Raw genomic sequence first — 26175 nt, 5'->3', positions numbered from 1 at the left:
ATATATTTTTGCTCTTGTGGAGGAGTTTGACTGTCTGAAATATTACAAAGTTAACAATGAATATAGTCCATAGAGATGGATAGAGGACTCATCTTTGTATCTGTACCATAGAGCACAACAGTGGAGGTGTCATAATACCCATAACACCTAGCGGTCAAACCTGTCCACCATTCAATCAATCAAATGTATTTATAAAGCCCTTCTTACATCAGCTGATATCTCAAAGTGCTGTACAGAAACCCTGCCTAAAACCCCAAACAGCAAGCAATGCAGGTGTAGAAGCACGGTGGCTAGGAAGAAACCAGGCTCTGAAGGGTGGCCAGTCCTCTTTTGGCTGTGCCGGGTGGAGATTATAACATAACATGGCCAAGATGTTCAAATGTTCATAGATGACCAGCAGGTTTAGATAATAATAATCACAGTGGTTGTAGAGGGTGCAGCAAGTCAGCACATCAGGAGTAAATGTCAGTTGGCTTTTCATAGCCGATCATTCAGCGTTAGAGACAGCAGGGAGAGAGTGTGTTGAAAACAGCAGGTCCGGGACAAGGTAGCAGGTCCTGTGAACAGGTCAGGGTTCCATATCCGCAGGCAGAACAGTTGAAACTGGAGCAGCAGCACGGCCAGGTGGACTGGGGACAACGAGGAGTCATCAGGCCAGGTAGTCCTGAGGCATGGGCCTAGGGCTCAGGTTCTCCGAGAGAGAGAAAGAAAGAGAGAATTAGAGAGAGCACACTTAAATTCACACAGGACGCCAAATAGGACAGGAGAAGTACTAGGATATAGGATATAACCCCACCCACTAAAAAGATATCTTCAAACCACCAACTTACTACCCTGAGACATGACCGAGTATAGCCCATGAAGATATCCCCCACGGCACGAACCCGAGAGGGGCACCAAACCTGGACAGGAAGATCACGTCAGTGACTCTAGAAAATATTTAAAAAACTGGGTCAAGGTTTGGCTTTTTCAAGAGAGGCTTTATTACTGCCACTTTTAGTGAGCTTGGTACACATCCGGTGTGTTACGCGGAGTGGAACAGGGGAACCCAAGAGCATTCTCAGACGAGGAGACTGGGATGAAGTAACCAAGGTATTTATTGAAACACGGGGGAGATGGAGTGCAGGTCAGGGGAAGCTCGGGCGGGTTGCAGGGAACCAGGTGCGGAGGCTGAGACTAGAGTGAGAGGGGTTGGGACAGGATAAGCAGGTCTGTAGGGAAATCCAAGGGAGTAGTAGAGTGGGGAATCCAGGACAGAGTAGCAGGATGACAAGACATGGGACTGGAGACAGGGACCAGAGTCAGAGAGGGCAGAACTGTAGCAGAGAGGATAACAGTGTCAGGCAAGGAAAACGGGTACAACAGGATCTAAATAGTAACAAATGGCTAGAAACGTAGACTGACTGAGCAGAGATCTGGCAGTATGGAAGTGGCAGGGCTGAGTATTTGTAGAGGTCTTGATTATGGAACAGGTTGCAGCTGGTGGGGATCTGCTCTGACTCCAGCACACCTGTCTCCAACCACACAATCACACACAGAGAGAGAGAGAGGGAAAGAGCACTGGGGGAGGTGGAATGTCAAGGAGACACAGGATGAGCAGCAGAGAGCGTTGAAGGAGCAGATGTGACACAGTGGATAGGATGGCCAATAGGATGGCCAAGCACTTTCAGTAGTTTAGTTGGAATAGGGTCCAGTAGGCAGCTTGAAGGTTTAGAGGCCATTACTATTTTCAGAGATATAGGATTAAAACACTTGAGTGTAGCCCTTGATCCTAGGTCCTGGCAGAGTTGTGTAGACTCAGGACAACTGAGCTTTGGAGGAATACGCAGATTTAAAGAGGAGTCCGTAATTTGGCAACTACCGATCATGATCTTTTCGTCAAAGAAGTTCATGAATTTATCACTGCTGAATTGAAAACCATCCTCTCTTGGGGAATGCTGCATTTTAGTTCGCTTTGCGACAGTAACAAAAATACATGTTGGATTGTTCTTATTCTCCTCAATTAAATTGGTAAAATAGGATGATCGAGCAGCAGTGAGGGCTCTTCGATACGGTTCTGTCTTTCCAAGCTAGTCGGAAGACTTCCAGTTTGGTGGAGCAGCAGTGAGGGCTCTTCGATACGGTTCTGTCTCTCCAAGCTAGTCGGAAGACTTCCAGTTTGGTGGAGCAGCAGTGAGGGCTCTTCGATACGGTTCTGTCTTTCCAAGCTAGTCGGAAGACTTCCAGTTTGGTGGAGCAGCAGTGAGGGCTCTTCGATACGGCATGGTGCTGTCTTTCCAAGCTAGTCGGAAGACTTCCAGTTTGGTGGAGCAGCAGTGAGGGCTCTTCGATACGGTTCTGTCTTTCCAAGCTAGTCGGAAGACTTCCAGCTTGGTGGAGCAGCAGTGAGGGCTCTTCGATACGGTTCTGTCTTTCCAAGCTAGTCAGAAGACTTCCAGTTTGGTGGAGCAGCAGTGAGGGCTCTTCGATACGGTTCTGTCTTTCCAAGCTAGTCGGAAGACTTCCAGTTTGGTGGAGCAGCAGTGAGGGCTCTTCGATACGGTTCTGTCTTTCCAAGCTAGTCGGAAGACTTCCAGTTTGGTGGAGCAGCAATGGGGGCTCTTCGATACGGCATGGTGCTGTCTTTCCAAGCTAGTCGGAAGACTTCCAGTTTGGTGGAGCAGCAGTGAGGGCTCTTCGATACGGTTCTGTCTTTCCAAGCTAGTCAGAAGACTTCCAGTTTGGTGGAGCAGCAGTGAGGGCTCTTCGATACGGTTCTGTCTCTCCAAGCTAGTCAGAAGACTTCCAGTTTGGTGGAGCAGCAGTGAGGGCTCTTCGATACGGCATGGTGCTGTCTTTCCAAGCTAGTCAGAAGACTTCCAGCTTGGTGGAGCAGCAGTGAGGGCTCTTCGATACGGTTCTGTCTTTCCAAGCTAGTCGGAAGACTTCCAGTTTGGTGGAGCAGCAGTGAGGGCTCTTCGATACGGCATGGTGCTGTCTTTCCAAGCTAGTCAGAAGACTTCCAGCTTGGTGGAGCAGCAGTGAGGGCTCTTCGATACGGCATGGTGCTGTCTTTCCAAGCTAGTCAGAAGACTTCCAGTTTGGTGGAGCAGCAGTGAGGGCTCTTCGATACGGTTCTGTCTTTCCAAGCTAGTCAGAAGACTTCCAGTTTGGTGGAGCAGCAGTGAGGGCTCTTCGATACGGCATGGTGCTGTCTTTCCAAGCTAGTCAGAAGACTTCCAGCTTGGTGGAGCAGCAGTGAGGGCTCTTCGATACGGTTCTGTCTTTCCAAGCTAGTCAGAAGACTTCCAGTTTGGTGGAGCAGCAGTGAGGGCTCTTCGATACGGCATGGTGCTGTCTTTCCAAGCTAGTCAGAAGACTTCCAGCTTGGTGGAGCAGCAGTGAGGGCTCTTCGATACGGTTCTGTCTTTCCAAGCTAGTCAGAAGACTTCCAGTTTGGTGGAGCAGCAATGAGGGCTCTTCGATACGGTTCTGTCTCTCCAAGCTAGTCGGAAGACTTCCAGTTTGGTGTGGCGCCATTTCCGTTCCAATTTTCTGGAAGCTTGCTTCAGAGCTCGGGTATTTTCTGTGTACCAGGGAGCTAGTTTCTTATGAGAAATGTTTTTAGTTTTTAGGGGTGCAACTGCATCTAGGGTATTGCGCAAGGTTAAATTGAGTTCCTCAGTTATGTGGTTAACTGATTTTTGTCCTCTGGCGTCCTTGGGTAGGCAGAGGGAGTCTGGAAGGACATCAAGGAATCTTTGTGTTGTCTGTGAATTTATAGCCCGACTTTTGATGTTCCTTGGTTGGGGTCTGAGCAGATTATTTGTTGCAATTGCAAACGTAATAAAATGGTGGTCCGATAGTCCAGGATTATGAGGAAAAACATTAATATCCACAACATTTATTCCATGGGACAAAACTAGGTCCAGAGAATGACTGTGACAGTGAGTGGGTCCAGAGACATGTTGGACAAAACCCACTGAGTTGATGATGGCTCCGAAAGCCTTTTGGAGTGGGTCTGTGGACTTTTCCATGTGAATATTAAAGTCACCAAAGATTAGATTATTATCTGCCATGACTACAAGGTCCGATAGGAATTCAGGGAACTGAGTGAGGAACGCTATATACGGCCCAGGAGGCCTGTAAACAGTAGCTATAAAAAGTGATTGAGGTATAGATTGAGGTTGAGCTGCATAGATTTCATGACTAGAAGCTCAAAAGACAGAAACACAATCATTTTTGGGGGGGGTAATTTAAATTTAAGGGGGGGGCGAAATTTGGGGTGGGGGGTGACATTTGGGGGGGTCTAATTTTTTTTGGGGGGGGGTGTGTTAGCAACGCGTCCCCCTTTGCGGGGGATATATATAGTCTCCCCCCTTTGCGGGGGATATAGTCTCCCCCCTTTGCGGGGGATATAGTCTCTAGTGTATCCAGGAGGAGAGGCCTCATTTAACACTTTTCAGTCAGGCCAATCACGTGTTTCAGTGATTGGTCATGTTTCAGTCTGGCCAATCACGTGTTTCAGTGATTGGTCATGTTTCTCTCAGGCCAATCACACCATTCATTTTTCCCCCATAGGGGATTTTAGAAACACTTATATAAGGTGGGAGGGAGGGGTGGAGCCCATGAAGTGGTGGAAGGAGGAGGAGGAGGGAGGGGTGGTGGGAGGAGGAGGAGAGGGGTGGTGGGAGGGGTGGGGAGGAAGGGTTGGTGGGAGCAGGTTTTGGGAATGCTGTTCATTTTTAGTTTTTCTTCCCAGCAAGGTGGCTAAACAGGATGTGAGAAGTTCTGAGATGCTTCTGGGGGAAGTATGTGCCTCTGGGTTACTGGGGACTTTATAATTAAATCAAATGTTATTTGTCACATGCGCCAAAAACAACAGGTGTAGTAGACCTGACAGTGAACTGCTGAATACAACAGGTGTAGTAGACCTGACAGTGAAATGCTGAATACAACAGGTGTAGTAGACCTTACAGTCAAATGCTGAATACAACAGGTGTAGTAGACCTGACAGTGAAATGCTGAATACAACAGGTGTAGTAGACCTGACAGTGAAATGCTGAATACAACAGGTGTAGTAGACCTCACAGTGAAATGCTGAATACAACAGGTGTAGTAGACTGAGGGGGGGTGGGGGGGGTTCTACGCTGTGTGTTTATGGGTAAGGTTGGGCCCTGACTGTTTGTGTTGTTGAGAGGATTCTAGAACAGGTCAGTTGGTTTCTTACTGTCACATGAGGATTCTAGAACAGGTCAGTTGGTTTCTTATTGTCACATGAGGAATCTAGAGCAGGTCAGTTGGTTTCTTACTGTCACATGAGGATTCTAGAACAGGTCAGTTGGTTTCTTACTGTCACATGAGGATTCTAGAACAGGTCAGTAGGGTTCTTACTGTCACATGAGGATTCTAGAACAGGTCAGTTGGTATCTTACTGTATTCTGGTGATCTGAGTCAGACCTATTATTTAATATATGCTGTTGAATATCCCATGTTTCATGAGCTGAAATAAAAAATCTCAGAAATGTTCCATACGCACAAAAAAACGTGTTTCAAATGTATTTACATCCCTGTTAGTGAGCATTTCTCCTTTTTCAAGACAATCCATCCACCTGACAGGTGTGGCATGTCAAGAAGCTGAATAAACAGCGTGATTATTACACAGGTGCACCTTGTGCTGAGGGACAATAAAAGGCCACTTTAAAATATGCAGTGTTGTCACACAACACAAGGCCACAGATGTCTCATGTTTTGAGGGAACGTGCAATTGGCATGCTGACTGCAGGAATGTCCATCATAGCTGTTGCCAGAGAATTAAATGTTGATTTCTCTACCATAAGCCGCCTCCAACGTCGTTTTAGAGAATTTAGAGGTAAAGTTCCATAGAGGTTTAGTGTGGAGAACTGTAATCATGCTGCTCTATCTGACAGTATAGATAACTGTAATCATGCTGCTCTATCTGACAGTATAGAGAACTGTAATCATGCTGCTCTATCTGACAGTATAGAGAACTGTAATCATGCTGCTCTATCTGACAGTATAGAGAACTGTAATCATGCTGCTCTATCTGACAGTATAGAGAACTGTAATCATGCTGCTCTATCTGACAGTATAGAGAACTGTAATCATGCTGCTCTATCTGACAGTATAGAGAACTGTAATCATGCTGCTCTATCTGACAGTATAGAGAACTATAATCATGCTGCTCTATCTGACAGTATAGAGAACTGTAATCATGCTGCTCTATCTGACAGTATAGAGAACTGTAATCATGCTGCTCTATCTGACAGTATAGAGAACTGTAATCATGCTGCTCTATCTGACAGTATAGAGAACTGTAATCATGCTGCTCTATCTGACAGTATAGAGAACTGTAATCATGCTGCTCTATCTGACAGTATAGAGAACTGTAATCATGCTGCTCTATCTGACAGTATAGAGAACTATAATCATGCTGCTCTATCTGACAGTATAGAGAACTGTAATCATGCTGCTCTATCTGATAGTATAGAGAACCCCCCTACTCTGTCAGATCTTCGTGGGCTACACTCAGCCTTGTCTCAGGGTAGTAAGATAGTGGTCTGTTGATATTCCTCTAGTGGTGTTGGGGCTGTGGGCATCCTGCCTGTTTGGCCCTGTCCGGAGGTAACTTTAGATGGGGCCCTGAACCCCCCTGTCTCAGAGCCCAGTATCTATGTTGCATAGCCAGGGAGCTAAGGTCAGTCTCTGATCTGTGTGTTCATAGGTATGCTCCCAGCCTGTCCGACTGGTTTCTATCTCCCCTCCTGAGGGGCGACTACACCATGCTGCTGATTCAGTTTCTGCTGTTCTACCTGCGACTGTTGAACCCTGACCTGTTCACGGGACCTTAGTAGCCACATACTCTTAAATCTCTATCTGGTACAGCCAGAAAAGGACTGGCCACCCATCAGAGCCTGGTTCCTCTCTAGGTTTCTTTCCTAGGTTCTGTCCTTTCTAGGGAGTTTTTCCTAGCCACCGTGCTTCTACACCTGCATTGCTTGCTGTTTGTGGGTTTTAGGCTGGGTTTCTGTACAGCACTTTGAGATATCAGCTGATGTAAAAAGGGCTTTATGAATAAATGTGATTGATCCCTGTTTGTTTTCAGCTGGGTTTGAATAAACATCATAACACTGAGGGTGTTTTTTGTGTTTTGTTATTAAGGGTCAGGAGTCAGTTTTTGATTGCGGTTAGTCGTTATGCGGGTCTCTTTTTTTTAAAGGAGTGATTGACGCTCATGAATGCCAGCGGAAAAACGAGTCCCGCAAGTTAGAGCCACACTGGTTGGTCAAGTCTCATTTTCTGTCATCGTACAAAACCCCCTCTGCCCAGGAGTTGCTCATCTTTAGTTCTCAGAAAGAGAGGTGAAGTTATTTGTGCATATTTTTTCATCTGAGTAGTCTACAGGTCCTAGCCGACACAACGTCTCTGATATTCTCAGGTAAGAAGCAGCTTCGATGAATTTGATTGTCATGATTGCTTGTTCAAATTGTATATACATTTTTCTTCCTATTTCAAGACATTAGTAGTCTTAGACCTAACTATGCAACTGAAAGCTGCTACATCTGTTATTAACGGGATGCTATAGGTGTAAACCCATAGATGTAGGTTAACTGTTGCCATCTGTTATTAATGGGACACTATAGGTGTAAACCCATAGATGTAGGTTAACTGTTGCCATCTGTTATTAATGGGATGCAATATGTATAAACCCATAGATGTAGGCGAACTGTTGCCATCTGTTATTAACGGGATGCTATAGGTATAACCCCATAGATGTAGGCTAACTGTTGCCATCTGTTATTAACGGGATGCTACAGGTATAAACCTATAGATGTAGGCTAACTGTTGCCATCTGTTATTAATGGGACACTATAGTTTTAAACCCATAGATGTAGGTGAACTGTGGCACTATAATGTATATGGGGAATAGGGTGCCTAAGTAGTGCGCTATACTTTTAGAAGGTTAAATAAATAATATTAATAATAATGATGATAATAATAATAATATTGATGATAATAATAATAATGATTATGATAATTATTATAATGATGATAATAATAATAATGATCATAATAATGATGATAATAATGATGATAATAATAATAATAATAATAATAATACTGATAATAATAATAATAATACTCATAATAATACTAATACTAATAATAATAATAATACTGATAATAATAATAATAATAATAATAATATTGACAATAATAGTAATGATGATGATGATGATGATGATAATATTAATGATAATAATAATAATAATAATGATAATAATAATGATAAGAATGATAATAATACTAATAATAATAATGATAATAATAATAATGATAATAATAATGATAATAATAATATTGATGATAACAATAATAATAATAATAATAACAATAATGATGATAATAATAGTAATGATGACGATGATAATAATGATGATAATAATAGTAATGATGGCGATGATAATAATGATGATAATAATAGTAATGATGATGATGATAATAATGATGATAATAATAGTAATGATGACAATGATAATAATGATGATAATAATAGTAATGATGACGATGATAATAATGATGATAACAATAGTAATGATGAAGAGGATAATAATGATGATAATAATAGTAATGATGAAGATGATAATAATGATGATAATAATAGTAATGATGATGATGATAATAATAGTAATGATGAAGATGATAATAATGATGATAATAATAGTAATGATGATGATGATAATAATAGTAATGATGAAGATGATAATAATGATGATAATAATAGTAATGATGAAGATGATGATAATAATGATGATAATAATAGTAATGATGATGATGATAATAGTAATGATGAAGATGATAATAATGATGATAATAATAGTAATGATGGCGATGATAATAATGATGATAATAATAGTAATGATGATGATGATAATAATGATGATAATAATAGTAATGATGACGATGATAATAATGATGATAATAATAGTAATGATGACGATGATAATAATGATGATAATAATAGTAATGATGAAGATGATGATAATAATGATGATAATAATAGTAATGATGATGATGATAATAGTAATGATGAAGATGATAATAATGATGATAATAATAGTAATGATGGCGATGATAATAATGATGATAATAATAGTAATGATGACAATGATAATAATGATGATAATAATAGTAATGATGACGATGATAATAATGATGATAATAATAGTAATGATGACGATGATAATAATGATGATAACAATAGTAATGATGAAGAGGATAATAATGATGATAATAATAGTAATGATGAAGATGATAATAATGATGATAATAATAGTAATGATGATGATGATAATAATAGTAATGATGAAGATGATAATAATGATGATAATAATAGTAATGATGATGATGATAATATTAGTAATGATGAAGATGATAATAATAGTAATGATGAAGATGATGATAATAATGATGATAATAATAGTAATGATGATGATGATAATAGTAATGATGAAGATGATAATAATGATGATAATAATAGTAATGATGAAGATGATAATAATGATGATAATAATAGTAATGATGAAGATGATAATAATGATGATAATAATAGTGAAATTAATATAAATATTAATGATAATAATAATGATAATAATAATGATAATAATAGTAATGATGAAGATGATAATATTAATGATAATAATAGTGAAATTAATATAAATATTAATGATAATAATAATGATAATAATAATGATAATAATACAGTAATCTACAGTGAAAGCAGAGCAGAGGGCTGAAGACATTGGAAGCAGGCTGATAAGACATCTACTGGTAAACACATAGGGGACACTGTTAATACAACTGAAGGTATTATAGGACTGCTGTTTGAATATCAATGAACACCATATGATTTTGGAATATGGACTAATATCTAATTAATCTTGGTCAATGACATCATCCTACGACACTGGTTAACGGAAGATCTAACGGAGTTCATGTATGATTGATGTTGTGTGGTTTACCTCAACAGAGACCTAAAAGGACATGGATATGAAGCCTCTGATGGTTCTCCTCCTGCTAGCAGGTAATACACTGTGTTTGAGTTTAGCTCCTGTAGCAGCTGGTACCACCACCTCTCCTGCAACAGCTGTCACTACCACTGTGTTTGAGTGTGTTCCTTAGTTTCATTAGGTTAAAAATGTTATGAATAAGGGGGGATAGATACTGTATATAGTGGATCTAGGTGTTGTATAAGGGGTGATAGATACTGTATATAGTGGATCTAGGTGTTGTATAAGGGGTGATAGATACTGTATATAGTGGATCTAGGTGTTGTATAAGGGGTGATAGATACTGTATATAGTGGATCTAGGTGTTGTATAAGGTGTGATATATACTGTATATAGTGGATATAGGTGTTGTATAAGGGGTGATAGATACTGTATATAGTGGATCTAGGTGTTGTATAAGGGGTGATATATACTGTATATAGTGGATATAGGTGTTGTATAAGGGGTGATAGATACTGTATATAGTGGATCTAGGTGTTGTATAAGGGGTGATAGATACTGTATATAGTGGATCTAGGTGTTGTATAAGGGGTGATAGATACTGTATATAGTGGATCTAGGTGTTGTACAGTGTATAAGGGGTGATAGATACTGTATATAGTGGATCTAGGTGTTGTATAAGGGGTGATAGATACTGTATATAGTGGATCTAGGTGTTGTATAAGGGGTGATAGGTACTGTATATAGTGGATCTAGGTGTTGTATAAGGGGTGATAGATACTGTATATAGTGGATCTAGGTGTTGTATAAGGGGTGATAGATACTGTATATAGTGGATCTAGGTGTTGTATAAGGGGTGATATATACTGTATATAGTGGATCTAGGTGTTGTATAAGGGGTGATAGATACTGTATATAGTGGATCTAGGTGTTGTATAAGGAGTGATATATACTGTATATAGTGGATCTAATTGTTGTATAAGGGGTGATAGATACTGTATATAGTGGATCTAGGTGTTGTATAAGGGGTGATAGATACTGTATATAGTGGATCTAGGTGTTGTATAAGGGGTGATAGATACTGTATATAGTGGATCTAGGTGTTGTATAAGGGGTGATAGATACTGTATATAGTGGATCTAGGTGTTGTATAAGGGGTGATAGATACTGTATATAGTGGATCTAGGTGTTGTATAAGGGGTGATAGGTACTGTATATAGTGGATCTAGGTGTTGTATAAGGGGTGATAGATACTGTATATAGTGGATCTAGGTGTTGTATAAGGGGTGATAGATACTGTATATAGTGGATCTAGGTGTTGTACAGTGTATAAGGGGTGATAGATACTGTATATAGTGGATCTAGGTGTTGTATAAGGGGTGATAGATACTGTATATAGTGGATCTAGGTGTTGTTTAAGGGGTGATAGATACTGTATATAGTGGATCTAGGTGTTGTATAAGGGGTGATAGATACTGTATATAGTGGATCTAGGTGTTGTTTAAGGGGTGATAGATACTGTATATAGTGGATCTAGGTGTTGTACAGTGTATAAGGGGTGATAGATACTGTATATAGTGGATCTAGGTGTTGAATAAGGAGTGATAGGTACTGTATATAGTGGATCTAGGTGTTGTATAAGGGGTGATAGATACTGTATATAGTGGATCTAGGTGTTGTATAAGGGGTGATAGATACTGTATATAGTGGATCTAGGTGTTGAATAAGGAGTGATAGATACTGTATATAGTGGATCTAGGTGTTGTACAGTGTATAAGGAGTGATATATACTGTATATAGTGGATATAGGTGTTGTAAAAGGGGTGATATATACTGTATATAGTGGATCTAGGTGTTGTACAGTGTATAAGGAGTGATATATACTGTATATAGTGGATCTAGGTGTTGTATAAGGAGTGATATATACTGTATATAGTGGATCTAATTGTTGTATAAGGGGTGATAGATACTGTATATAGTGGATCTAGGTGTTGTATAAGGGGTGATATATACTGTATATAGTGGATCTAGGTGTTGTATAAGGGGGGATAGATACTGTATATAGTGGATCTAGGTGTTGTATAAGGAGTGATATATACTGTATATAGTGGATCTAGGTGTTGTACAGTGTATAAGGAGTGATATATACTGTATATAGTGGATCTAGGTGTTGTACAGTGTATAAGGAGTGATATATACTGTATATAGTGGATCTAGGTGTTGTATAAGGAGTGATATATACTGTATATAGTGGATCTAGGTGTTGTACAGTGTATAAGGGGTGATATATACTGTATATAGTGGATCTAGGTGTTGTATAAGGGGTGATATATACTGTATATAGTGGATCTAGGTGTTGTACAGTGTATAAGGGGTGATAGATACTGTAAATAGTGGATCTAGGTGTTGTATAAGGGGTGATATATACTGTATATAGTGGATCTAGGTGTTGTACAGTGTATAAGGGGTGATAGATACTGTAAATAGTGGATCTAGGTGTTGTATAAGGGGTGATATATACTGTATATAGTGGATCTAATTGTTGTATAAGGGGTGATAGATACTGTATATAGTGGATCTAGGTGTTGTATAAGGGGTGATATATACTGTATATAGTGGATCTAGGTGTTGTATAAGGGGTGATAGATACTGTATATAGTGGATCTAGGTGTTGTATAAGGAGTGATAGGTACTGTATATAGTGGATCTAGGTGTTGTATAAGGGGTGATATATACTGTATATAGTGGATCTAGGTGTTGTATAAGGGGGGATAGATACTGTATATAGTGGATCTAGGTGTTGTATAAGGGGTGATATATACTGTATATAGTGGATATAGGTGTTGTATAAGGGGTGATAGATACTGTATATAGTGGATCTAGGTGTTGTATAAGGGGTGATAGATACTGTATATAGTGGATCTAGGTGTTGTATAAGGGGTGATAGACACTGTATATAGTGGATCTAGGTGTTGTATAAGGGGTGATAGATACTGTATATAGTGGATCTAGGTGTTGTAGAGTGTATAAGGGGTGATATATACTGTATATAGTGGATATAGGTGTTGTATAAGGGGTGATAGATACTGTATATAGTGGATCTAGGTGATGTATAAGGAGTGATAGATACTGTATATAGTGGATCTAGGTGTTGTATAAGGGGTGATAGATACTGTATATAGTGGATCTAGGTGTTGTATAAGGGGTGATAGATACTGTATATAGTGGATCTAGGTGTTGTACAGTGTATAAGGGGTGATAGATACTGTATATAGTGGATATAGGTGTTGTAAAAGGGGTGATAGATACTGTATATAGTGGATATAGGTGTTGTACATGGTATAATGGGTGATAGATACTGTAAATAGTGGAGTGGAATGTTTTATTGTCTTAAATTATTCTAAATTGTTTTCTTACTGGACTAGTGTGTACAATATCAGCCACAACCGCCGCTCCTGCATCAGCTGTCCCCACCTCCACCAATCAGACAGCAGCTGTCCCCACCTCCAATCAGACAGCAGCTGTCCCCACCTCCACTCAGACAGCAGCTGTCCCCACCTCCACTCAGACAGCAGCTGTGACCACCTCCACTCAGACAGCAGCTGTCCCCACCTCCACTCAGACAGCAGCTGTGACCACCTCCACTCAGACAGCAGCTGTCCCCACCTCCAATCAGGCAGCAGCTGTCCCCACCTCCACTCAGACAGCAGCTGTCCCCACCTCCAATCAGGCAGCAGCTGTCCCCACCTCCACTCAGACAGCAGTTGTCCCCACCTCCACTCAGACAGCAGCTGTCACCACCACCACTCAGACAGCAGCTGTCACCACCTTCACTCAGACAGCAGCTGTCAACACCTCCACTCAGACAGCAGCTGTCAACACCACCTCTCTGTCAGCAGCTGTCACCACCAACGCAGTTCCGGCAACAGCTGTCAACACCACCTCTCTGTCAGCAGCTGTCACCACCAATGCAGCTCCGGCAACAGCATTCACCACAGCAGCTCCGACAGCAGGTGTCACCAAGCCAACTCCGGCAGCAGTCACCACTGCAGCTCCGGAACCAGCTGTCACCACCAACCCTCAGGCAGACGCTGTCACCACCAACCCTCAGGCAGAAGATGTCACCACCAACCCTCAGGCAGAAGCTGTCACCACCTCCACTCCGGCAGCAGCTGTCCCCACCACCTCTCAGACAGCAGCTGTCACCACCACCAATCTGGCAGGAGCTGTCACCACCACCGCTCAGACAGCAGCTGTCACCACCTCCACTCAGGCAGAAGCTGTCACCACCAACCCTCAGGAAGACACTGTCACCACCAACCCTCAGGCAGAAGCTGTCACCACCAACCCTCAGGCAGAAGCTGTCACCACCAACCCTCAGGCAGACGCTGTCACCACCAACCCTCAGACAGCAGCTGTCACCACCTCCACTCAGACAGCAGCTGTCACCACCTCCACTCAGACAGCAGCTGTCCCCACCTCCACCACTCAGACAGCAGCTGTCACCACCACAGCAGCTCAGGCAGAAGCTGTCCCCACCTCCACTCAGACAGCAGCTGTCCCAACCACCTCTCAGACAGCAGCTGTCACCACCTCCACTCAGACAGCAGCTGTCACCACCTCCACTCAGACAGCAGCTGTCCCCACCTCCACTCAGACAGCAGCTGTCACCACCTCCACTCAGACAGCAGCTGTCACCACCTCCACTCAGACAGCAGCTGTCCCCACCTCCACTCAGACAGCAGCTGTCACCACCACTCAGACAGCAGCTGTCCCCACCTCCACTCAGACTGCAGCTGTCACCACCTCCACTCAGACAGCAGCTGTCCCCACCTCCACTCAGACAGCAGCTGTCACCACCACTCAGACAGCAGCTGTCCCCACCTCCACTCAGACTGCAGCTGTCCCCACCTCCACTCAGACAGCAGCTGTCACCACCACCAATCAGACAGCAGCTGTCACCACCTCCACTCAGACAGCAGCTGCCCCCACCTCCACTCAGACAGCAGCTGTCACCACCTCCACTCAGACAGCAGCTGTCACCACCTCCACTCAGACAGCAGCTGTCCCCACCTCCACTCAGACAGCAGCTGTCACCACCACTCAGACAGCAGCTGTCCCCACCTCCACTCAGACTGCAGCTGTCACCACCTCCACTCAGACAGCAGCTGCCCCCACCTCCACTCAGACAGCAGCTGTCACCACCTCCACTCAGACAGCAGCTGTCACCACCTCCACTCAGACAGCAGCTGTCCCCACCTCCACTCAGACAGCAACTGTCACCACCACCACTCCAGCAACAGCTGTCAACACCACCTCGCTGTCAGCAGCTGTCCCCACCTCCACTCAGACAGCAGCTGTCACCACCACCACTCAGACAGCAGCTGTCCCCACCTCCACTCAGACTGCAGCTGTCCCCACCTCCACTCAGACAGCAGCTGTCACCACCACCAATCAGACAGCAGCTGTCACCACCTCCACTCAGACAGCAGCTGTCCCCACCTCCACTCAGACAGCAGCTGTCACCACCTCCACTCAGACAGCAGCTGTCACCACCTCCACTCAGACAGCAGCTGTCCCCACCTCCACTCAGACAGCAGCTGTCACCACCACCACTCCAGCAACAGCTGTCAACACCACCTCTCTGTCAGCAGCTGTCACCACCACCTCTCTGTCAGCAGCTGTCACCACCACAGCTCAACCAACAGCATTCGCAACAGCAGCATCGACAGCAGGTGTCATCATTTCAACACCGGCAGCAGTCAACAACGCAGTTCTGGCAACAGCTGTCAACACCTCTCTGTCAGCAGCTGTCACCACGAATGCAGTTCCGGCAACAGCTGTCAACACCACCTCTCTGTCAGCAGCTGTCACCACCACCTCTCTGTCAGCAGCTGTCACCACCAACGCAGCTCCGGCAACAGCATTCAACACCACCTCTCCAGCGACAGCTTTCACCACAGCAGCTCCGACAGCAGGTGTCACCAAGGCAACTCCGGCAGCAGTCACCACTGCCGCTCCGGCACCAGCTGTCACCACCAACGCAACAATGGCAGCAGCTATCGCCATCATTTCTCCAGCAACAGCAGCATCAACAGCAGGTGTCATCATGGCACCACCGGCAGCAGTCAACAACGCAGTTCCGGCAACAGCTGTCAACACCACCTCTCTGTCAGCAGCTGTCACCACCAACGCAGCTCCGGCAACAGCTGTCAACACCACCTCTCTGTCAGCAGCTGTCACCACCACCTCTCTGTCAGCAACTGTCACCACCAACGCAGCTCCGGCAACAGCATTCAACACCACCTCTCTGTCAGCAGCTGTCACCACCACCTCACTGTCAGCAGCTGTCACCACCAACGCAGCTCCGGCAACAGCATTCAACACCACCACTCTGTCAGCAGCTGTCACCACCACCTCTCTGTCAGCAGCTGTCACCACCAACACAGCTCCGGCAACAGCATTCAACACCACCTCTCCAGCGACAGCTTTCACCACAGCAGCTCCGACAGCAGGTGTCACCAAGGCAACTCCGGCAGCAGTCACCGCTGCAACTCCGGAACCAGCTGTCACCACCAACACTCAGGCAGAAGCTGTCACCACCAACCCTCAGGCAGAAGCTGTCACCACCAACCCTCAGGCAGAAGCTGTCACCACCAACCCTCAGGCAGAAGCTGTCACCACCAACCCTCAGGAAGACACTGTCACCACCAACCCTCAGGCAGAAGCTGTCACCACCAACCCTCAGACAGACGCTGTCACCACCAACCCTCAGGCAGACGCTGTCACCACCAACCCTCAGGCAGAAGCTGTCACCACCTCCACTCAGACAGCAGCTGTCCCCACCTACACTCAGACAGCAGCTGTCCCCACCTCCACTCAGACAGCAGCTGTCCTCACCTCCACTCAGACAGCAGCTGTCACTACCTCCACTCAGACAGCACCTCTCACCAACGCAGTTACAGCAGAAGCTATCACCATCCCTTATCCAGCAACAGCTGTCACCACCGCATCTCCGACAGCAGTTGTCACCATGGCAACACCGGCAGCAGTCACCACAGCCGCTCCGGCAGCTGTCACCACCACCTCTCCGACAGCAGTTGTCACCATGGCAACACCGGCAGCAGTCACCACAGCCGCTCCGGCAGCAGCTGTCACCACCAACGCAACAATGGCAGCAGCTATCGCCATCAATTCTCCAGCAACAGCTTTCACCACAGCAGCTCCGACAGCAGGTGTCACCAAGGCAACTCCGGAAGCAGTCACCACTGCAGCTCCGGAACCAGCTGTCACCACCAACCCTCAGGCAGAAGCTGTCACCACCAACCCTCAGGCAGACGCTGTCACCACCAACCCTCAGGCAGAAGCTGTCCCCACCAACCCTCAGGCAGAAGCTGTCCCCACCAACCCTCAGGCAGACGCTGTCACCACCAACCCTCAGACAGCAGCTGTCACCACCTCCACTCAGACAGCAGCTGTCACCACCACCAATCAGACAGCAGCTGTCACCACCTCCACTCTGACAGCAGTTGTCCCCACCTCCACTCAGACAGCAGCTGTCACCACCACCACTCAGACAGCAGTTGTCACCACCTCCACTCAGACAACAGTTGTCCCAACCTCCACTCAGACAGCAGCTGTCACCACCTCCACTCAGACAACAGCTGTCACCACCTCCACTCAGACAGCAGCTGTCCCCACCTCCACCCAAACAGCAGCTTTCACCACCACCAATTCGGCAGCAGCTGTCCCCACCTCCACTCAGACAGCAGCTGTCCCCACCTCCACTCAGACAGCAGCTTTCACCACCACCAATCCGGCAGCAGCTGTCACCACCTCCACTCAGACAGCAGCTGTCCCCACCTCCACTCAGACAGCAGCTGTCACCACCTCCACTCAGACAGCAGCTGTCCCCACCTCCACTCAGACAGCAGCTGTCACCACCTCCACTCAGACAGCAGCTGTCACCACCACCAATCCGGCAGCAGCTGTCACCACCTCCACTCAGACAGCAGCTGTCACCACCTCCACTCAGACAGCAGCTGGTACCGCCACCACTCCTGCAGCAGCTGTCCCCACCACCACTCCTCCAGCAGCTGGTACCACCACCACTCCTCCAGCAGCTGGTAACACCACCACTCCTCCAGCAGCTGTCACCACCACCACTCCTCCAGCAGCTGTCACCACGACCACTCCTCCAGCAGCTGGTACCACCACCACTCCTCCAGCAGCTGTCACAACCCCCACTCCTGCAGCAGCTGTCACCACCACCACCACTCCTCCAGCAGCTGGTACCACCACCACTCCTGCAGCAGCTGTCACCACCACCACTCCTGCAGCAGCTGGTACCACCACCACCACTCCAGCAGCTGGTACCACCACCACCACTCCAGCAGCTGGTACCACCACCACCACTCCTGCAGCAGCTGTTACCACCACCACTCCTTCAGCAGCTGTCACCACCACCACTCCTGCAGCAGCTGTTACCACCACCACCACTTCAGCAGCTGTCACCACCAACACTCCTCCAGCAGCTGTCACCACCACCACTCCTCCAGCAGCTGGAACCACCACCACTCCTCCAGCAGCTGGTACCACCACCACTCCTGCAGCAGCTGTCACCACCACTCCTGCAGCAGCTGGTGCCACCACCACTCCTGCAGCAGCTGTCACCACCATTCCTGCAGCAGCTGGTACCACCACCACTCCTGCAACAGCTGGTACCACCACCACTCCTGCAGCAGCTGTCACCACCACTCCTGCAGCAGCTGGTACCACCACCATTCCTGCAGCAGCTGTCACCACCACTCCTGCAGCAGCTGGTACCACCACCACTCCTGCAGCAGCTGTCACCACCACCGCCCCTGCAGCAGCTGTCACCACCACCACTCCTTCAGCAGCTGTCACCACCACCACTCCTGTAGCAGCTGTCACCACCACCACTCCTGCAGCAGCTGTCACCACCACCAGTCCTGCAGCAGCTGTCACCACCACCACTCCAGTAGCAGCTGTCACCACCACCACTCCAGTAGCAGCTGTCACCACCACCACTCCTTCAGCAGCTGTCACCACCACCATTCCTGCAGCAGCTGTCATCACCACCACTCCTGCAGCAGCTGTCACCACCACCACTCCTTCAGCAGCTGTCACCACCACCACTACTGCAGCAGCTGTCACCACCGCCACTCCTGCAGCAGCTGTCACCACCACCACTCCTGCAGCAGCTGTCACCACCACCAGTCCAGCAGCAGCTGTCACCACCACCACTCCTGCAGCAGCTGTCACCACCACCACTCCTGCAGCAGCTGTCACCACCACCACTCCTGCAGCAGCTGTCACCACCACCACTCCTGCAGCAGGTGGTACCACCACCACTCCTGCAGCAGCTGTCACCACCACCACTCCTGCAGCAGCTGTCACCACCACCGCTCCTGCAGCAGGTGGTACCACCACCACTCCTGCAGCAGCTGTCACCACCACCTCTCCTGCAGCAGGTGGTACCACCACCACTCCTGCAGCAGCTGTCACCACCACCACTCCTTTAGTAGCTGTCACCACCACCACTCCTTCAGCAGCTGTCACCACCACCACTCCTGCAGCAGCTGTCACCACCACCACTCCTGCAGCAGCTGTCACCACCACCACTCCAGTAGCAGCTGTCACCACCACCACTCCTTCAGCAGCTGGTACCACCACCACTCCTGCAGCAGCTGGTACCACCACCACCACTCCTGCAGCAGCTGTCACCACCACCACTCCTGTAGCAGCTGTCACCACCAACACTCCTCCAGCAGCTGTCACCACCACCACTCCTCCAGCAGCTGGAACCACCACCACTCCTCCAGCAGCTGGTACCACCACCACTCCTGCAGCAGCTGTCACCACCACTCCTGCAGCAGCTGGTGCCACCACCACTCCTGCAGCAGCTGTCACCACCATTCCTGCAGCAGCTGGTACCACCACCACTCCTGCAGCAGCTGGTACCACCACCACTCCTGCAGCAGCTGTCACCACCACTCCTGCAGCAGCTGGTACCACCACCATTCCTGCAGCAGCTGTCACCACCACTCCTGCAGCAGCTGGTACCACCACCACTCCTGCAGCAGCTGGTACCACCACCACTCCTCCTGCAGCTGGTACCACCACCACTCCTGCAGCAGCTGTCACCACCAATCCTGAAGCAGCTGGTACCACCACCACTCCTGCAGCAGCTGTCACTACCACCACTCCTGCAGCAGCTGTCACCACCACCACTCCTGCAGCAGCTGTCACTACCACCACTCCTGCAGCAGCTGTCACCCCCACCAGTCCTGCAGCAGCTGTCACTACCACCACTCCTGCAGCAGCTGTCACCACCACCACTCCTGCAGCAGCTGTCACCACCACAGCCCCTGCAGCAGCTGTCACCACCACCACTCCTTCAGCAGCTGTCACCACCACCACTCCTTCAGCAGCTGTCACCACCACCATTCCTGCAGCAGCTGTCATCACCACCACTCATGCAGCAGCTGTCACCACCACCACTCCAGTAGCAGCTGTCACCACCACCACTCCTTCAGCAGCTGTCACCACCACCACTCCTGCAGCAGCTGTCACCACCGCCACTCCTGCAGCAGCTGTCACCACCACCACTCCTGCAGCAGCTGTCACCACCACCAGTCCAGCAGCAGCTGTCACCACCACCACTCCTGCAGCAGCTGTCACCACCACCACTCCTGCAGCAGCTGTCACCACCACCACTCCTGCAGCAGCTGTCACCACCACCACTCCTGCAGCAGCTGTCACCACCACCACTCCTGCAGCAGGTGGTACCACCACCACTCCTGCAGCAGCTGTCACCACCACCTCTCCTGCAGCAGGTGGTACCACCACCACTCCTGCAGCAGCTGTCACCACCACCACTCCTTTAGTAGCTGTCACCACCACCACTCCTGTAGCAGCTGTCACCACCACCACTCCTGCAGCAGCTGTCACCACCACCAGTCCTGCAGCAGCTGTCACCACCACCACTCCAGTAGCAGCTGTCACCACCACCACTCCAGTAGCAGCTGTCACCACCACCACTCCTTCAGCAGCTGTCACCACCACCATTCCTGCAGCAGCTGTCATCACCACCACTCCTGCAGCAGCTGTCACCACCACCACTCCTTCAGCAGCTGTCACCACCACCACTACTGCAGCAGCTGTCACCACCGCCACTCCTGCAGCAGCTGTCACCACCACCACTCCTGCAGCAGCTGTCACCACCACCAGTCCAGCAGCAGCTGTCACCACCACCACTCCTGCAGCAGCTGTCACCACCACCACTCCTGCAGCAGCTGTCACCACCACCACTCCTGCAGCAGCTGTCACCACCACCACTCCTGCAGCAGGTGGTACCACCACCACTCCTGCAGCAGCTGTCACCACCACCACTCCTGCAGCAGCTGTCACCACCACCGCTCCTGCAGCAGGTGGTACCACCACCATTCCTGCAGCAGCTGTCACCACCACCTCTCCTGCAGCAGGTGGTACCACCACCACTCCTGCAGCAGCTGTCACCACCACCACTCCTTTAGTAGCTGTCACCACCACCACTCCTTCAGCAGCTGTCACCACCACCACTCCTGCAGCAGCTGTCACCACCACCACTCCTGCAGCAGCTGTCACCACCACCACTCCAGTAGCAGCTGTCACCACCACCACTCCTTCAGCAGCTGGTACCACCACCACTCCTGCAGCAGCTGGTACCACCACCACCACTCCTGCAGCAGCTGTCACCACCACCACTCCTGTAGCAGCTGTCACCACCAACACTCCTCCAGCAGCTGTCACCACCACCACTCCTCCAGCAGCTGGAACCACCACCACTCCTCCAGCAGCTGGTACCACCACCACTCCTGCAGCAGCTGTCACCACCACTCCTGCAGCAGCTGGTGCCACCACCACTCCTGCAGCAGCTGTCACCACCATTCCTGCAGCAGCTGGTACCACCACCACTCCTGCAGCAGCTGGTACCACCACCACTCCTGCAGCAGCTGTCACCACCACTCCTGCAGCAGCTGGTACCACCACCATTCCTGCAGCAGCTGTCACCACCACTCCTGCAGCAGCTGGTACCACCACCACTCCTGCAGCAGCTGGTACCACCACCACTCCTCCTGCAGCTGGTACCACCACCACTCCTGCAGCAGCTGTCACCACCAATCCTGAAGCAGCTGGTACCACCACCACTCCTGCAGCAGCTGTCACTACCACCACTCCTGCAGCAGCTGTCACCACCACCACTCCTGCAGCAGCTGTCACTACCACCACTCCTGCAGCAGCTGTCACCCCCACCAGTCCTGCAGCAGCTGTCACTACCACCACTCCTGCAGCAGCTGTCACCACCACCACTCCTGCAGCAGCTGTCACCACCACAGCCCCTGCAGCAGCTGTCACCACCACCACTCCTTCAGCAGCTGTCACCACCACCACTCCTTCAGCAGCTGTCACCACCACCATTCCTGCAGCAGCTGTCACCACCACCACTCCTTCAGCAGCTGTCACCACCACCACTCCTTCAGCAGCTGTCACCACCACCACTCCTTCAGCAGCTGTCACCACCACCATTCCTGCAGCAGCTGTCATCACCACCACTCATGCAGCAGCTGTCACCACCACTCCTGCAGCAGCTGGTACCACCACCACGCCTGTAGCAGCTGGTACCACCACCACCACTCTTGCAGCAGCTGGTACCACCACCACCACTCCTGCAGCAGCTGGTACCACCACCACCACTCTTGCAGCAGCTGTCACCACCGCAGCTTCGGCAGCAACCACTTCCGCTGCTGTCGCATCACCTGACCCTCCATCTTCTAGTGAAGGAACAATGAGTCTTCAGTTCAGTCTCAACCAGACGTTCACCTCAGATCTTTCCAACACTTCCTCTTCAGGGTTCAAGACTCTGGCTGACAAAGTGACCTCTGAGGTAAGTATCGGGCGATTCCACGCCAGCGTAGGTAGGAAAATATTTCTGGTAGCTCAGATTTTCACACAGAAACTTCAATGGGAGTCTGTTTACTTTTGTATCACAAACCATTTACCAGGATGTAATGTCAGGCCCTTTATAGACCTGCATCTCAGTGCTAGAGGTGTCACTACAGACCCTGGTTCGATTCCTGGCTGTATCACAGCGGTCTAAGGCACTGCATCTCAGTGCTAGAGGCATCACTAGAGACCATGGTTCGATTCCAGGCTTTATCACAACAGGTCGTTATTGGGAGTCCCATAGGGTGGTGCACAATTGGCCCAGCGTCGTCCTGGTTGTGATTTTTTACATGCCTCCTGTAAAACCCTATCATCAGTTATCCTGTACATGCCTCCTGTAAAACCCTATCAGTGAGCTTGTACATGCCTCCTGTAAAACCCTATCATCAGTTATCCTGTACATACCTCCTGTAAAACCCTATCATCAGTTATCCTGTACATGCCTCCTGTAAAACCCTATCATCAGTGAGCCTGTACATGCCTCCTGTAAAACCCTATCATCAGTGAGCCTGTACATGCCTCCTGTAAAACCCTATCATCAGTGAGCCTGTACATGCCTCCTGTAAAACCCTATCATCAGTGAGCCTGTACATGCCCCCTGTAAAACCCTATCATTAGTGAGCCTGTACATACCTCCTGTAAAACCCTATCATCAGTTATCCTGTACATACCTCCTGTAAAACCCTATCATCAGTGATCCTGTACATGCCTCCTGTAAAACCCTATCATCAGTGAGCCTGTACATGCCTCCTGTAAAACCCTATCATCAGTGAGCCTGTACATGCCTCCTGTAAAACCCTATAATCAGTGATCCTGTACATGCCTCCTGTAAAACCCTATCATCAGTTATCCTGTACATGCCTCCTGTAAAACCCTATCATCAGTTATCCTGTACATGACTCCTGTAAAACCTTATCATCAGTTATCCTGTACATGCCTCCTGTAAAAAGTTATCATCAGTTATCCTGTACATGCCTCCTGTAAAACCCTATCATCAGTGAGCTTGTACATGCCTCCTGTAAAACCCTATCATCAGTTATCCTGTACATGCCTCCTGTAAAACCCTATCATCAGTTATCCTGTACATGACTCCTGTAAAACCTTATCATCAGTTATCCTGTACATGCCTCCTGTAAAAAGTTATCATCAGTTATCCTGTACATGCCTCCTGTAAAACCCTATCATCAGTGAGCCTGTACATGCCTCCTGTAAAACCCTATCATCAGTTATCCTGTACATGCCTCCTGTAAAACCCTATCATACCTTAACATCAGTTATCCTGTACATGCCTCCTGTAAGACCCTATCATCAGTGAGCCTGTACATGCCTCCTGTAAAACCTTATCATCAGTTATCCTGTACATGCCTCCTGTAAAACCCTATCATCAGTGAGCCTGTACATGCCTCCTGTAAAACCCTATCATCAGTTATCCTGTACATGCCTCCTGTAAAACCCTATCATCAGTTATCCTGTACATGCCTCCTGTAAAACCCTATCATCAGTTATCCTGTACATGCCTCCTGTAAAACCCTATCATACCTTAACATCAGTTATCCTGTACATGCCTCCTGTAAAACCCTATCATCAGTGAGCCTGTACATGCCTCCTGTAAAACCTTATCATCAGTTATCCTGTACATGCCTCCTGTAAAACCCTATCATCAGTGAGCCTGTACATGCCTCCTGTAAAACCTTATCATCAGTTATCCTGTACATGCCTCCTGTAAAACCCTATCATCAGTGAGCCTGTACATGCCTCCTGTAAAACCCTATCATCAGTGAGCCTGTACATGCCTCCTGTAAAACCTTATCATCAGTTATCCTGTACATGCCTCCTGTAAAACCCTATCATCAGTGAGCCTGTACATGCCTCCTGTAAAACCCTATCATCAGTTATCCGTACATGCCAAGTCAAAAAGGTTACTATTGAGAGGTCTATTTACTATGAAAGACAATTAAATCCAAAACTTCTATTAATGCCGTCAAGGACCCTGTTTTCATTGAACCGTTGATCATCCTATCTTTCAACGCAGGTGAAAAAGGTTTTTGCTCAGACCTCAGGCTTCCGTCGTTCCATTGTCAACTCATTCAGGTAAGAGTATGAATTCTCATTACTGATTGACTAGGTTTCTGTTCTACCTTCTGTTATTTGTACTACTACATTGATGTTGATTGCTGCATCGTTGGGTTTAAGGCTTGCAAGAAAAGGCATTTCACTGGACTTGTGCACATGACATTAAAACTTTGACGATTCTGTTGATGACGATATTGATTTCTGAGGGTTGTCCATTTTCTCTCCTTCTCCTGAGTAGGAGTGGATCTGTAGTTACCGACATGACCCTCGTGTTCGACAACCAAACTTCGGTTCCCAGCTCAAGCAACGCACAAGTAACTTTCACCAACAGTTCCACCTCCCTGAACATTCTATCAGGCAGCATCATTTTTGGTAGGTATTCACCGCCAGGTGTGGATTGGCCATCTGGCATTTCGGGCAAATGCCCAGATGGGCTGGTCCATTTTCAGCCCAATGGGCCTGTCTAATGTGTAATGTGTAATGTGGGTTTTTTGGGGCAAAACGTTATAATTATCTGGCTAACAATTTGTGGCAAAAAAATGAGCCAATGTGTTAGAAATGCCAGGACCGATTTCTGGTCCCAGTCCGCCCCTGTTTCACTGTCACCGTACACATCTATACGAGCAAAGTCAACATTTGAACAGAAACATGAAAAGACAATCCACTTTTGTAATTTACTGACCAATATCTCTGTTTTTCCTACTTTTTCAGGGTCATCAACCACATCAGGAAGTGCTCCCCGACCCACTTCCTTCTCTCTGGCTGCCTTGCCTCTCAGTTTGGCTCTGTTAATGGTACAGCTGCTGGCTAGCTAATAGACTGGGACATAGCTGCTGTGGCTCTGCTAGCTACTAGGCTAGCTAATAGCCTGGGACATAGCTGCTGTGGCTCTGCTAGCTGGTAGGCTAGCTAATAGCCTGGGGCATAGCTGTTGTGGCTCTGCTAGCTACTAGGCTAGCTAATAGCCTGGGACATAGCGCTGTGGCTCTGCTAGCTACTAGGCTAGCTAATAGCCTGGGACATAGCTGCTGTGGCTCTGCTAGCTGCTGGCTAACCAATAGCCTGGGGCATAGCTGATGTGGCT

At 47.8% G+C, this 26175-nt stretch overlaps 2 protein-coding genes across 2 annotated transcripts; both read left to right on the top strand.

Moving 5' to 3' along the window:
• Positions 1 to 1276: 1276 nt before the first annotated feature.
• Positions 1277 to 22687, top strand: LOC139419354 (ice-structuring glycoprotein-like). Its single transcript, XM_071169294.1, has 5 exons — positions 1277 to 1356; positions 13436 to 13803; positions 13910 to 14622; positions 15604 to 17892; positions 22583 to 22687. The coding sequence occupies exons 1-5, from the start codon at positions 1277 to 1279 to the stop codon at positions 22685 to 22687; spliced, it is 3555 nt and encodes a 1184-aa protein (XP_071025395.1).
• Positions 22688 to 22860: 173 nt separating this feature from the next.
• On the top strand, positions 22861 to 25906 carry LOC139419353 (adhesion G-protein coupled receptor F1-like). The gene is made up of 4 exons (XM_071169293.1): positions 22861 to 22959; positions 25051 to 25109; positions 25330 to 25463; positions 25803 to 25906. The coding sequence occupies exons 1-4, from the start codon at positions 22861 to 22863 to the stop codon at positions 25904 to 25906; spliced, it is 396 nt and encodes a 131-aa protein (XP_071025394.1).
• The last annotated feature ends 269 nt before the right edge of the window (positions 25907 to 26175 follow it).

This window comes from Oncorhynchus clarkii, chromosome 10 (genome assembly GCF_045791955.1).
Source record: "Oncorhynchus clarkii lewisi isolate Uvic-CL-2024 chromosome 10, UVic_Ocla_1.0, whole genome shotgun sequence".
Lineage (NCBI taxonomy): Eukaryota > Metazoa > Chordata > Actinopteri > Salmoniformes > Salmonidae > Oncorhynchus > Oncorhynchus clarkii.
Note: the sequence above shows the minus strand (reverse complement) of the source record. Positions and strands in the feature narration are given on the sequence as shown.